The sequence below is a fragment of the Thamnophis sirtalis genome, unplaced genomic scaffold (assembly GCF_051295495.1).
Source record: "Thamnophis sirtalis isolate CommonGarterSnake01/CBP01778 unplaced genomic scaffold, rThaSir2_p1.2 scaffold_3, whole genome shotgun sequence".
NCBI classification, from domain to species: Eukaryota; Metazoa; Chordata; class Lepidosauria; order Squamata; family Natricidae; genus Thamnophis; species Thamnophis sirtalis.
The window spans coordinates 33,459,455-33,474,721 of NW_028261383.1; the positions used below are offsets into that span (position 1 = coordinate 33,459,455).

The 15,267-nt window shown below is 41.5% G+C and overlaps 1 protein-coding gene across 1 annotated transcript in view; it reads left to right on the forward strand.

Annotated features, from left to right (window-relative positions):
- The window catches only part of TRIM39 (tripartite motif containing 39), a 29,664-nt gene that overhangs the window by 5,923 nt on the left and 8,474 nt on the right, over positions 1–15,267 (forward strand). Inside the window, exons 3-7 of the mRNA XM_087708582.1 lie at positions 1,261–1,682; positions 5,839–5,934; positions 7,427–7,657; positions 9,325–9,347; positions 11,153–11,268. Coding sequence (XP_087564708.1) covers positions 1,261–1,682; positions 5,839–5,934; positions 7,427–7,657; positions 9,325–9,347; positions 11,153–11,268 — 888 coding nt within the window. The remainder of the gene's footprint in view (positions 1–1,260; positions 1,683–5,838; positions 5,935–7,426; positions 7,658–9,324; positions 9,348–11,152; positions 11,269–15,267) is intronic.

Sequence of the window (15,267 nt, forward strand, 5' to 3'; positions counted from 1 at the left end):
CATCTCAACGGGTGTTTGCCAGAGACTTGAAGGAGTGACCCTGGAGGGGAGGGAAATATCTATTCTTCAATTGTGCGAAAATCACAGGGAAATAGTTAGAGTTGGTTTTGCTTTGTGTGTGCCGAAATGATGTACTCAATAAAGTTATGCTTAAAAAGATCTGATCGCCTCGATTTGCTGTTTTGGTTGGATTTGTCAGTCGGAACCCTAACAGTTCTCTAGCTTCCACTATCTTTAGAATAGGGGTGTCAAAACTTAATTTGATTGAGGGCCGCATCATGGTTGTGTTTGACCTTGGGGGTGGAGGGAGGCTGGGGGGGCCTGGCCAGCTCAACATTACTCATTGAGGCTCCGTTTCCGGCAGCGGTGACCTCCTGAAGCTCTCTGCCAATGAAAATGAACCCCGGGATGCCACATGTGACCTCCCTGAGCTCTGTTTTTGCTAGAAGAAGCACCATAGGCTGGTCCTTTGTTGTTTCCATGGTGGCCCTGTGGGCCAGATCTAAGCACCCTAAGGGCCAGATCCAGCCTGTGGGCCTTGAGTTTCACACCCTTGCTTTAGAAGGTTAATTAGCAGTCGTGCCATCCATTTCTTGGCTTCTCAACTCTTGGCTGTCTAGACCCTTCGCAGTCCAGCTGTGCTTGTTGGTAGGACGTCCGCCTCAGCTATCATCTTTGTTGGTATTGACTTTTTTGGCGTAAAACCTCACTGAATTTCAGAGGGGAGGACAGGTAGCCCTCGTCTTACAACCATTTGTTTAGTGCCTGTTCAAAGTTACAACTGCATTGAAAAGCGTGACTGTTTCAGGCTTATGACCATTGCGGGATCCCCACGGTCACATGATCAAAACTTGGCCGCTTGGCAACAAGTGTCCCAGGGTTGTGGGAGCCCCTTTTGCGACTTTCTGACAAGCAAAGTCGGCGGGGAAGCCAGATTCATTTAACTGTCGTGTTACTAACTTAACCATTGCAGTGATTCACTTAACAACTGTGGCAAGGAAAGTCGTAAAATGGGGGCAAAGCTCACATAGCAACAGAAATTTTGGGCTCAGTTGTGGTTGTATATTGAGGACCATCTAATCTCCCAAGTTCAGGGAAGGACCAATTTCCATTTGCCATTGCAATCTTTCAGTGTCTTACGTGAAGAGCCCATGTAAGCTTTTCTAGAGTTTTCTAGGGAAAGGGTGGGAAGTCTATCCAATAAAATATTAAACTGGGATCTTGGCTGATTCTGACTGAAACGTTCCTTCTGTGTTACAGGAGCCATGGCAACCACAAATCCTCTGGAGACCCTCCAAGTGGAAGCCAGCTGTTCCGTCTGTCTGGAGTACCTGAAAGACCCTGTCATCATCGACTGTGGCCACAACTTCTGCCGGGTGTGCATCACCCGCTGGTGGGAGGATTTGAACCGAGACTTCCCTTGCCCCGTGTGCCGCAAGACCTTCCGCCACCGCTCTCTGAAGCCCAACCGGCAGCTCGGCAACATGGTCGAGATTGCCAAGCAACTCCAGGTCACCAATAAGCGAAAGATACGGGATGAGGACTTGTGCGAGAAGCACAATGAAGTGCTTCGCCTCTTCTGTAAGGAAGACCAGGAGGCCGTTTGCTTAGCATGCGAGATCTCCCACGAACACCGTTCCCACACAGTTGTGTCCTTGGATGATGCCTCACAGGAGTACAAGGTAGGGTGACGGCATTGGCACACAATAGGTTCAAAGCTTTCCTACAACCAAGAGGGAGGGGTAAAGATCACCTTGACTGGCAGAGGGCTGATATAGAGGTAGTCCTCGGCTTACAACTGCTCGCTTAGCGACTGTTCAATGTTATAATGTGCGCTGCCCATCTCCCTTGGAGACATGACCACATTTTGGGCTGCTAGTAGCATCCCACGGTCACGCGATCACAACTTACAATTTTTTTGCCATAAATTGACATGCAGCAATAGCACTTAAACCAGTGGGTCTCAACCTTCCTAATGCTGCGACCCTTTAGTACAGTTCCTCATGTTGTGGTGACCCCCAACCATAAGATTATTTTATGTTTTCCGTATTTTTTTTGAAAATATGTGTTTTCTGATGGGGAATATTCCCAAAGCGGTCCCGACCCACAGGTTGAGAACCACTGACTTAGACTAATGTACTACTTCATAGTGCTTACATCCCTCTCTAAGCATTTTACAGAGTCAGCCTATTGCCCCCAACAATCTGGCTGCTCATTTTACCAACTTCAGAAGGTTGGAAGGCTGAGGCAACCTTGAGCCAGTCAGGATTGAACTCCTAGGAATTGGCAGAGATAGCCTGCAATCCTGCATTCTAACCCCTGCGTCACCGCAAAAAACTCCATACAGAACAATGGATTCGCTTAACTTCTGCAGCGTTTGCCATATGATTGCCACATTTGCTTAAAAGCCTCTGCCCCCACTCACCCAAAAAAGCCATAAAATTTAGTCAGTCATGTGATGACCCACTTTACGACTATCATGACTTACAACCATAATTGGCAGGTTCCATTATGGTTATAAGCTGAGGACTACCTGTATACCTACCTCTCTTTTCTTGGGTTCTGTATCAAATGAGTTTGCGTAGTATCGGTGTATCTTCTTGTTTTGATCAGTTATAGTCTGACATTTTGTTTTAAAAATGATATTCAGAGCCTGCTCTGTAACAAGAGTGCTCATGAACATGTCTTCTTTCGAAGTATCCTAGAACAATATTTTCTAACCCAGGGTGCTCCAGAGTCTCATTGAAGGTGGCCTTTTCATGCAGTTCTGTGGGTTCCCACATAGCTAGAAAGTGTTAGTCTGAGAGGCAACTTTAAACTCATGAATGAATGCAAATATATACATGTCCCCAGGATAATGTTGCAGAATCCAATCTGTGTCGGTCACCAGGACCAGAGGTTTTGTATTCTGAGCTTTCGGACTCGTGATCAACAAATCCCCAACTTTAAACTGTTAAAGGCATTTTGCTTCAGCCTTGTCCTTCATTTGTTTTTCTGTTTTTATTTCCCCCTTCCCCCAACTGGTGTCCAAATATACAGTAGCTCCTGGTGACTTTTGAGCTTATATTTAACTTAACTTTCTTCAAATCTCAGTATTCCCCTGAATACATACTTTTGCTTGGCAGTCTCATTTGGGTTTCAGTCCTGTTAGCTCCTTGGGGAAGAGGTTGGTTGTATCAGTATCGGTTATATTAAATACATCAGAAAGATAAAAGTGGTACTAGATGAAAATATTGATTGTTGATTCTGGTTTGTTTATTAGAACTCTTCAGAGAGGAATAGCTCTTTATGTAAAAGAGACAATAAATGTTAAGCAATTTTTTTTGCGGATGAGGAAGGGAGGATCCTGATGGTGGAGATAAAAATGAATAATAAACAGATACTTTTAGTAGCAATATATGGACCAAATAACAATCAAGAGGATTTTTATGTTAAACTCCATAAGAAAATAGCAGACTTGGACTATGAAAATATATGTGTGGTAGGAGATTTCAATGTAATTCTAGATGTGGAACAAGATTACAAAACCAGAAGAATAAACAAAAAAGCTAAAAAAAACCACTTCCAAAAGCTTTTTTCAAAATGGTAGAAGAAGTAGGTATCCAAGATGTATGGCGAGAGATTCATCCTAATGAAAATCAATATTCATTTTACTCAAATACACATATGTCTTGGTCCAGGAGAGATATGATATGGATGTCAGCAGAATTAAAATCTAATGTGCAGGAAATAAATATAGAAATAAATAATTGGGTGGATCATAACCCGATAAAAGTGATATGGAAGGGACAAAAAAGGAAACCAAGATGGACTTTGAATCAATCAATGTTAAAAGAAAAGGAACTTATTCAATTTATGGAAAAAGAAATGGACTTTTTCCTTAAAGAGAATAGAAAAGAAGAAACGTCACTACAAAACGTCTGGGATATGGCTAAGGGATATATTAGAAGTCTAGTCATAACATATATGGGAAAGAAAAATAAAAAGGAAAAGACAAAAGACACTAGAAGAATATAAGCGATTAGAGATAGAGCTACAAAAAGATCCACAAAAGAATATAAAAATACAAATGGAATTAACAAAAAGTAAGCTAAATTTAACAGATAAAGAAGAACTAGCACAAAAAAATTAAAAGCGTTAAACAAAGTTTCTTTGAAAATACAAATAAACCAGGAAGATGGCTGGCATATAAACTGAAAAAGGAGAAGGAAAAGAAATTGATATACCAACTAATGGATGAAGAAGGAATTCTTCGCTATCGAAATGAAGAGAAAAAGAAAATGATTCAAAACTACTATGGAAAACTCTATGATCAGGAAATAATCCCAGAAGATAAAATAAACCAATACTTAGAAAAAGTGGACTTCCCTAAAATCCTTGAAACAGTCAAAACAATGTTAGAGCAGCAGATAACAATGATGGAATTAACAGAGGCAATTAAGAGAGTGGCAAGATGCCAGGCCTGGAATGACTACCAGCAGAACTATACAAAGACCTACAAAATATTCTAAGTACTCCAATTTTGGATGTATTTAATGATCTATTATCAGAAGCAAAAATACTAAACTCATAGATGGAGGCATTTATCACTCTCATACCAAAAGAAGATGCAGATTTGCAACAGATAAAAAATTATAGACCAATTTCACTATTGAATGCTGGCTATAAAATATTTGCTTCAGTAATCGCAGGAAGATTAAAAAAGATTTCTAAACCAATTTATCCATTCAGATAAAAATGGTTTTCTACCTAAGAGACAAATTAAAGATAATAGAATAATTTTAAATACATTGGAATACTATGAAGCACATCCAGAGGAGCCAATGTCATTGGTCTTCCTAGATGCACAGAAAGCATTCAATAATATAAATTGGCAATTTATGCTAACAATTAAAAGACATGGACTTTGGGGAGAGATTTATTAACATGATTAAGGTGATATATTATAAACAAAATGCAAAGATGATAATAAATGGAGAGATGACCGAGAAGATCAATATTAAGAAAGGCAAAAGACAGGGATGCCCTCTGTCTCCTTTGTTATTCATGATGACATTGGAACTAATGAATAGAAATATTAGACAGGAGGTAGAGATGAAAGGTATGGAAATAAAAAAGAAAAGTATAAATTACAGGCGTTTGTGGATGATTTAGTATTTATTTTGAAAGACCCACAAGAAACGGCCTAAATTAATTTAAAAAATAGAAGAATATGGGGAAGTAGAAGGACTGAAAATAAATAAAGAGGAAACAAAAATCTTAGTGAAAAACATTACAGGCAAGCAGAAAAAAGAGTTAATGAAGAGAACAGATATTCAGATTACTAAGAAAGTAAAATATTTAGGAATTAATTTGACAGCAAGATGTGTTGATAGGGCTTTCAGTTAGGACAGGTAGAGGAAAAAGGATGCCATGGTAGAAGGAGACTCTATGGTGAGGGAATCGGACTTCCAGTTGGCTCCAGAATTGAACAAGGGGCTTCTGGTTAGGACCTTTGTGGCCCTTTTGAGTGTTTAAGGTTGCCAACCCCTGAACTAGACGAATGGCAGAAGTTGTGGGATAGGAACTATAAATTGACAATGTCAACCGCATTCAAAGAAAATGTATATAAGAGTTGCGTCAGCTTCATGAAATCTTCATGTATGTACTGTATTTTGCAGAGTATAAGGCGCACCGGAGTATAAGACGCACCAAGGTTTTGAAGAGGCAAATTTTTTTTTAAAAAAGTTTTTGCACTCTGAAAACCTCCCAAAAATGTTTTTTTAAAAAAGGGGGGGGCATCAATAGCCCTTAGGAGGCTTGTAAAGTTATATAAGAGTTTTGTTTTTGTTAATTCAGGAAAAGATGCAGAAATGTTTGGAGCCATTGGAAAAGAAATTGCAAGAGATCGCCCACTGCAAATCCCGAGAGGAAAAGAAGGCCGGGGAACTCAAGGCAGGTGTTGAGTCCTCGGTTCACTGCCGAAGGACAGAGTATTTATTCTTAATTTAATTTTTCACCATAGCTAAAAGAAAAACAGTTTTAAAATGTAATGTTAAATTTCAGCCTTTTGTACCTGTGTCCAGAGGTGGTATTCAGCAGGTTCTAACCAGTTCTGGAGAACCAGTAGCGGAAATTTTGAGTAGTTTGGAGAATCCGGTAAATACCACCTCTGACTGGCCTAATCCCCACCTGCTGTCTGCCTCCCAAGTCCCAGCTGATAGGGAGGGAATGGGGATTTTGCAGTAACCTTCCCCTGCCACGCCCACCAAGCCATGCCCAAAGAACTGGTGGTAAAAAAAATTGAATCCCACCACTCCCTCTGTCCGTACTTTAGTTAATTTACACATTTTTCTTAACAACTGAGAGTGCTTATGACATTATTAAATCCTTAAATCAGGGGTGTCAAACTCAAGACCCGGAGGCCAGATACAGCCTGCGGGTACTTAGATCTGGCCCATAGGGCCACCCTGGAAACAGCGAAGGACCGGCCCGCGATGCTTCTGCATGTGGCCCACCCAAGCTCTATTTCCACTGGCAGATGGCTGCAGGAGGCCGTGGCAGCTGAAAATGGAGCTTGGGAACCTGTTTTCGCTGGCAGAGTGCTCTGGCCACCACAGACACCCCCTGACAGGAGTGACGTCAAGCTGACCACACACATCCTGGCCACGCCCATTCTCCCTGCCCTCGAGGTCAAACATAACCCTGATGCAACCCTCAATGAAATCGAGTTTGACACTCCTGCCTTAAATGATACCCAGGTCAGAGAAGAAGGGCCTCTCCTGGTTTCGGACAATTTTAAAATGTGTAATATTCCAAATAGTAACAATACAGGTAGCCCTTGATTTACAACCATTCATTTAGCAATTGTTCAAAGTCACAATGGCATTGGGGGGGAGGGGGAGTCTTATAACCGGTTCTCATAAATACAACCGTCGAAGCGTCCTCACAGTCACATGAACCGAATTCAGGCGCTTGGCAACCAGCATATATTTACAACGGTTGTCATTTCCAGGGGTCACGTGATCACCATTTGCAATCTTCCCAGCCAGCTTCGGACAAACAAAGTCAATAAGGGAAGTTGGTTTCTCTTTAACAACCTGGTGATTCACGTACCCACTGCAGTGATTGGCCTAACCATGGCATAAAGGTCGTCACATCAACTCACTTAACAACTGCCTTGCTCAATAATGGAAATTCTGCCCCCAGTAGTGGTTGTAAGTCAAGGACTACCTGTAAAGAAAATTTCTCGGATAGGAGTCTGAATATAAATTCTTCAGAGAGATTTAGCAACACTAAGAACAGCCCGAAGAGAAACACAACAGAACTAAAGCTTATTAAAAATGCCTGGTCTGCCCAATAAGTTAAAGAAACAAGACATAGAAATGTTTCTCCTGCCCCCCCCCCCCCCAATATTATCCAACCTTTTCTTCTTATGTATCTGCAGCGGAAGGTGGAGGACCGTCGTCAGCTCATCATTAATGAATTTGAGGAGCTGCACCTATTTCTAGCAGACGAGCAGGACATACTAATGCAACGCCTAGAAAACGAGGAGAAGGAGATTTTACAGAAGTTGAAGGAGAATGTGACGGAGCTGTCAGAACAACGGATGGCCCTCAACAGCCTTATCACAGAAATCGAAGAAAAATGTTTGCAGTCGGGCATGGACATGCTCCAGGTATGAGCTCCCCCCTCCCCCAGGAATTTTGAATCAAGGAGCGAAGTGTGCTCTGGGAAGAAACTGGGCATTTCTGGTATAATCCAGATTGTTTGGGCATATAGCAAAAAGTGGGTTTAGAATCAGAGGGAAAAATCTGGGAGATTTTAATAAATTTCCACAGGAAAATGCTTTCTGAGAATATCTACACTCAAACTTTTCAAGAACTCAAGACTGCACACGTAATTGTCTGCCTACCCTAGCTGTTTCTAGGTAGTCTCGAGTTATGACTGGACATTTAATGACCCTTTGAAGTTACAGTGGCCTTGGAAAGGGTGCTTGAAGCCCATAAAGCCTTTCCAGCTGTGGTAAAATGTTGCACCAGGGTACAGTCACATTACCACATTTTTTTGATACTTGGCAAGTCGCTGTCACAAACAGTTGCAGTATCCTGCAATCACGTGGCTGAGATTTTTATTTGGCTGATTTCTTACAAAACAACCCCCATCCCCCAAGTTAAGTGAATGGATTCACTTAACAAATGTGTGATTTGCTTAACAGCCACCATAAAAAACGGTCAAAAAATTGGATCCCAGTTAAATGGATTTCTTAACTTATGACCGCAACAATTTATAACTGAAATTCTAGTCCCAATTTTGGTCATAAGTTGAGATCTACCTGCATTTTACAGTGGGTTTATAAGGACAATTAAATTGAATAATGTCAAGAATAAATTCAGGATTTGGGGGGGGCAGGGGGTTGAGTCAGGGCTCCCTTAGTCCTAGTCCAGCATTCTTGGAAGCATTTGATAGGAATGTTGGACGCTTCCATCTCTGTAATTCTAAACTTATGCCAAAAGTGTTTATCCCAGTGGTGCGGTCCTACCGGTTTGGCCGAACCGGTAGTGTTTTGGGGGCCTGGGTCGCTGGAACTGGCAGCAACCCATGCCTGCCATGCTCCCGAACCAGTTTTTCGGTCTCTTCTGCTGTTGCCGGCATGTTTCGGCATCCACAGAGCAGTTTTCAGTCAACTCTGCATGCACAACAACGTGCTGTGTGTGGGCACACGAGCGAATGAAACGAGCAGCACCCACGTAAAACTCCCTCTCCGCAAACCAGTAGTAAACCCGTTAGGAACCCACCACTGATTTATTCCCTCCCTTAGAAGGCTGAAGAATTACAAGCTGTTATCTACTTCTTTAAAAGATGCGTATGGCTAGAAAAAGTGATCGAAATAAAAGAACCAATATTACGTGATCCCACAGGGTGATTTAATTAGTTTTGAATGTCTGCTACAGCTTCAAAATTGTAGTTTTCTTCCATTTGAAGCGATTTTCAAATGTTAGCTTTAAGTTACTTGTCAAGGTTATGTAAATCTATCTTGTTTCTCGTGCACATCCTCTTTCGACTGACCTTTATTTGATGGTTGATAAGGCTAGAGCTCATTTCTGTGGCTTTGTGAATGCAATTTGTATAGTTCTTGTAGCTTCCTGTTCAAATGTGTTGGTTTCTAGCACTGCAAATATGCAAATATGGCGTGAGAGGATAGAATAAGGTGATGGGATCATCATCCCACATGCCAATCCTTTTGGTGCATAACTTCCTATGCAAATGGTTTTTTTTAAATTTAATGTGTGGGTTCTCCTAAGATCAGATGAAATCTTAATATTATTTCCTGTCTTTATACAGGACGTGAGGAGCACATTTGAGAGGTAAGGAACAATTCTGATTGTTGCTGTTATCATCAGAGAAGCAGTATAACTAACTTAAAAATGAAAGCTCAAAGTTGAGAATCTGAAGGCATGTGTATGTGTTCCTATATTGACACCATATTTTTAATTAATTTAATTTTTTAAAATAAAATTGAGGTGGGATACTTTACACCAGAATTCATAGTCTTTAGTGATATTTTACTTGGGAACTGCTTTTTGGACCCATTAAAAAAACAGGACAAAAATCCATTTGGCTTAATAGCAACAGCAGTTACTCATATATCGCTTCACTGTGCTTTACAGCCCTCTCTAAGTGCTTTACAGAGTCTCCTGCACCACTGCAACTCTTAATGTGAACGTTACTTGCAGTAAGTTAATAAAAGTAGTTTGTACCATCTGTTTTGATGTTTTCAGTAAGCATACATAATTGAGCTGTTGTTATAAAGTAAAAATAAACAAAAAACTCAAAGGGCAGACTGGATGGACCACTAGTTTTTTTTCCCCTGCCATTGGTGTTCTGTGCTTCTATGTCTTCGGCCACAATAGCATAACTCTGAAATTCAATTGAGTAAAGGCGCAGATGTGAGACAGAGGTTTGTTTAAGATGTCCAGCTTACCAGATCTTCCTCAATCCAACTTGATTATAAATAGTCCTTGACTTATGACCACAATTGAGCTCAAAATTTCTGTTGCTAAGTTGTTAAGTTCTTGACCCTCCTTGGGACAATTAAGTTGTTAAGTTAGTAACACAATTGTTAAGTGAATCTGGCTTCCCCATTGAACTTTGAGGTCACAAAAGGAGATCACATGACCTCAGGACACTACAACTGTCAAAAATACATGCCAGTTGCCAAGCATCCAAATTTTGATCACATGACCATGGAGATGGTGCAGTGGTTGTAAGTGCGAAACATGGTCATAAATCACTTTTTTTCAGCGCTGTTGTAACTTTGATCTGTCACTAAGTGAACTATTGTAAGCCGAGGACCACCTGCACTGGCAGCAAATGTTGTTTCAGTAGTGTGACATATTTATCAGCTTTGACTAGGAGGCCAGGTAGAGCCTTATGTAGGCAGAGATAGGTTGGTGGTGTTCTGACCTAGGCTTCCCCAAAAACCACAAAGCAGATTCCTGGTCCCAACAAAACCCCTTTTATTAAACGAATGTGAATTCCTCTCATTCACATTCAGCAAAGACCTGGTAAATGGTCTTTCAAAGGTGAATTTATGACCACAAATCTTATCTATCTTGGAAAGCTGCCATGTAAATATTTCCCAAACACAGTGCTGTGCAAGGAAAGACTTGGCACAGAGTCTTTGGGATTCACGGATAGATCTTCACACTCCTGAAACAAACAAATGAACGAATTGTTTCCTGCAAAAGCCCACCTGCCTTTCACTCCTCTTTTATTTCCTATGGGAGGGGCCATTCACCGTCCACCTGTGGTTTTACTCCCAAGTCGACCCTGATTTCTTAGCTGTTCTTTTCTTCTGGCACTGTGCATGCGCACACTGGGAACAGGCTCCAGCTGTTTCTCTGCCACACTGCTGTCTAGCTCTGAAGGCAGCTGAGAACTGCTAGATGCCCTTTGCCCCATCTCTGCCCCCGACGTAGAGCCCTCATCCGAGCCTTCCCCAGACTCCAGGGCTGGCCCATGTTCCTCTCCAACCTCCTCACTGTCCATCTCTGCTGCCAGCTCTGTTGGCCACTGACGGGCCACAGTAGGTGTTTAAAAAAAGTGGGGTGCAGGCTGAGCATTGAGATTGACTGGATTTTACCCAGTTGCTCTGTTCTTTTCCATGCAGATGTGAAGAGGCACAAGCCCACGAGTCAAGTCAGGTCTCCATTGAGCTGGAAAAAAATTTCTACAGTTTCCCACGACAATACTTTGTCCTGCGCAAAATTATTAAGACACTCACAGGTGAGTTATGATGCTGCCTCCAATATTTTTTCCATGTGGGTGGAAAGAGCTTTAAGGGGGGAAAAAACCTAGCCTTTTTGATCTGGAATCTGGTAGATCTTGGGAAATGGCTATAGGTAATCCTCAACTTACAGCCATGGTTGAGCTTGGAATTTTGGTTATGAGTCGAGGCCATTAAGCAAGTCACTACATGGCCTGACTTTATGGCTGCATCCTGGCTTTACCAGGCATGGTCATTAAGTGGAATGCATTAAGTGGAGTGCAGAGTGCCTCAGGAGATGGGGGAGACCCTGAGAGGCCTGTAGTTTTTGAACGGTCACTGAATGAATTGTTAAGCGAGGACTATCTGTACTTGCCCAGTCATAGGTATTTAAATCATTACACAGTGCTCATTTATTAGGAGGCTGCCTATCGCCTCCGGCTGCACCTGTGGGGGTACACTTCCTGCTCCAAATGTTTGTTTTTATGTTTCTGGAGAATGTGGCACATTTTCAGGCAAAACCATCTGTTTTCTATGAAAGGTTGTGGAGTCCAGGAGTGGTGTATCCCTTGGGTTATACTTTGGGGCAAAGAGCATTAATCAGAAAAGTGGTCAACTGGATCTTCCAATACCTCTAATGATCCGTCAAACAATGCTGTCAAAAAACCAAAAGCGAGTGTAGATCAGTCTCTCACAATCTGTTATTTTACAGATGTATTCCTGAGAATTCTGGAATTTGCTATCCCAACACATCGGGAAGGTACCAAATTGGGAAGGCAAATTCAACTGTTCATGTTGTCCCAGTTTAAACTATTGGTAAATAAAGAGCATTTCCTCAGAAAACTCAAGAGTCCAGCTGCCACATTGGCTTATATCAGGGATGTCAAACTCAAGGCCAGGGGCTGGATCCGGCCCGTGGGGTGCTTAGATCTGGCCTGTGAGGCTGCCCTGGAAACAACGAAGGACCGGCCTGCAGTGTCTCTGACAGTGAAAACAAAGCTGGGGGGGGGGGGACGCCCGCAACCCTCCCAAGCTCCGTTTTTGCTGCCAGAAGATTGCAGGAGGCTGTTGCAGCTGAAAATGGAGCTTGAGAGCCTATTTTCGCTGCCGGAGCACTTGGGCCACCACAGGTGCCCCTGACACGGGTGATGTTGAGCTGGCCACGCCCACCCCAGCCCTCCGAGAGCAAACACAACCCTGATGCACCCGTCAGTGAAATCGAGTTTGACACCCCTGGTGTCAGGTTTCCAAAAAAATGTCCTAATTGATTCATGAGCCTAGTTTCTATCATAACAGATTTCTTATACCTTGAACTGCTTGTTTGTCTGCCAAAGTTTGAACATTGATTTCACTAGACAACAAAAATTTTGCTCCCTAAAAACCTTTCTGGTGTTATCTTATAGATTTTTGGTTGCTAATCGCAAAAATAACCTGTAATTTAGTGTATCATGTACCGTTCTATAGATAATCTTCTGTTTTTACACCAAGGCAATGTACAACCTTCAGCACCTGTTGGCCATGCTGCATATATGAAAGAAAGATATGAATACATCTTCAATATCTGTAAAATTCTAAAAGAAGTGGCTCTGCGGCATGGAATTGAACAATGAACTGTTGTTACATATGCAGTTGGGACAGCCGTGCAAGAGATTCCACATTACATTAAAAAGAAATGGCCACGTTGAAAGGATTTGGTTCCAGGACTGAAAAACGTGGCCAATGAACCTCTTGTTGACCCAGCAGTTATTATTGCCTCCACTCCACATAAAACTCGGACTGATGAAAGATGCTATGACAATGATGAAGAAGGAAGGTGATGGTTGTCGTTATTTGAGACAAATGTTCCCAACAATGATTGATGTCAAGATTAGGAAACGTATTTTTGCTGCTCCACAGATCAGATATGTCGTCAGTAACAAATTGTTTGAAGATGTGTGTTAGTGGAGCCAGAGAAAATCACCTGGAAAGCATTCAAGGATGTTGATAAGAATGTTCTTGGCAACGACACGGCAACAAACTATATCCAGCTGGTTGACAAACTTCTTACAGCATACAAGATCATGAAGCACAACATGTCATTGAAGATTCATTTTCTGCATTCATACTTGGACTTCTTTCCTCAAAATCTAGGTGCTTTCAGTGATGAACATGGTGAGAGGTTTCACCAGGACTTTGCTACAATGAAAAAAAAATGGTTTTCAGGGCAACTGTAATCCATCAATGCTGGCTGACTATTATTGGACATTGCAACGAGATGCATCAGATACCGATTATAAACAATCCCTTAGAACTGGACCCTCTTCATACCAATTGAATTGAAAAGAATCTATTGTGAACAGTGCTTTGAAAGCTGTCCCTTCTGTTCTTGGGACTATTGAGATCTTATACATGTTACTTTTTTTTCTTGATCTTAAGATGATCTGTCTTAAGATCCCCAGAGGGTATCTGGGTTTTCTCGTTGAGATAGGAGTTTAGGACTGTAGGAATGTTCCAGTACATGTAGCATTTTACACATAGATCGTAAGAGGTTGATAAATACTGAACAGCCTCAATAGGAGTTGCGACTTTTCCGAACACATTTTATAAAATCATTAGCATTTATTGCATTGTTATCCTTTGCCACTTCTTAGGAACAGGCACTCTCATTTTGCCCTCCATCATTTAGGATTTTCTAAATCACATTTAATACACACTTGTAATAATTATTCATCAAATATACTTATTGGAAAATAACAACTGGAGGATGGTAACAGTGGGATGGTTAAGGTACCATGGTTATTGTAGAAGCTTCTTCTACCACCAGGCTTTCCAAATAAACACAGTCTCCATCTTTAAAGGACAATGTACCGGTACAATGGCACATCTACTAGAGAATTTGTCAGAAGATTGGAAAATGCTTCCAGATCCTCTTAGCTGATCTCTTATATTGATCTGCAGAATTTGGAGACCCAAGTCCTTTTTCCTTCCCTTGGAGAACTGAACTTTCTATTGGATCTCAAGATTTATCTCACATTTTTAAGCCCTGAACAAACAACCTGATTTGTCTCCAGGATCTGGATTTCCAAGCAGAATGGGACCACAACCAAATTGCAGTATATAGAAAGTCAAGGATGATGATTTTTATTCCAGCTATGTTGTTGCCCCTAAGGATAGAAACTTGGGGCTCATCCTTGACGTGAAGTATATGAACTCATTCCTCTCATCAACATTCAAGATAATATCTTCCATTTTATCCTTCCACCATTATAAGAAGGGCAGTGCTTTGCATCCATCAACCTGACTTGATAGGTTTATGTTTTCACATCAATGTCATTTTCAACCTTTCTCCTTCAGCTAAGCTCTTGCTTTGTGGTTTTCAATATCTATAACAGCAGTTGTGACACATCTCTACAAGCATGAGAAGATGGTTATCAAACACTCTGACTGGCTGTTGATAGTTTCCACCAGAAAATAATTATGTAGGGCATATGCATGGTCCCAATCTTGCTTGAGTACATAAGCTTGAGAGTTAAACTTCAGAAGAAATCCTACTTCTCATTCTCTCAGGCTCCAAAGTTCTTTGGAGCTAAGATTGTTGAGATTGACTTCAGACAAAGTTGGTACAAAGTCTCTATACTGGTCCCAGGCATCTGTTCCATGAGACCAATTCTTGCTCATGTGGCTTTACACCTCCTGAATCACAAGAGTGAAAACTACAAGACTCCATTTGTGGCTTGGTGCTTGGTACTTCCTACTGGTTGCAGAGATATTAAACATCCGTCAGATGGCACTTTACATCCCAGAATTCCTCCCTGGAGTATGTGGACAATTGAGTAGGAGACACACAATTTGATCAAAACCACCTCTCCAGCTCTGCTTCTGGGTGCCTGCTTCATAAAATGGTGGACATATTGTCTATTCCTAGGAACAAAAGGATCATAGTTAAAGAGTAGAGAAGATGCTTCCCATCAACAAGCTAAGACCTCTAGTGCTACTTAAGACCTAATTGTTTTTGGAAGTGTTACTGAACACTCCATGTT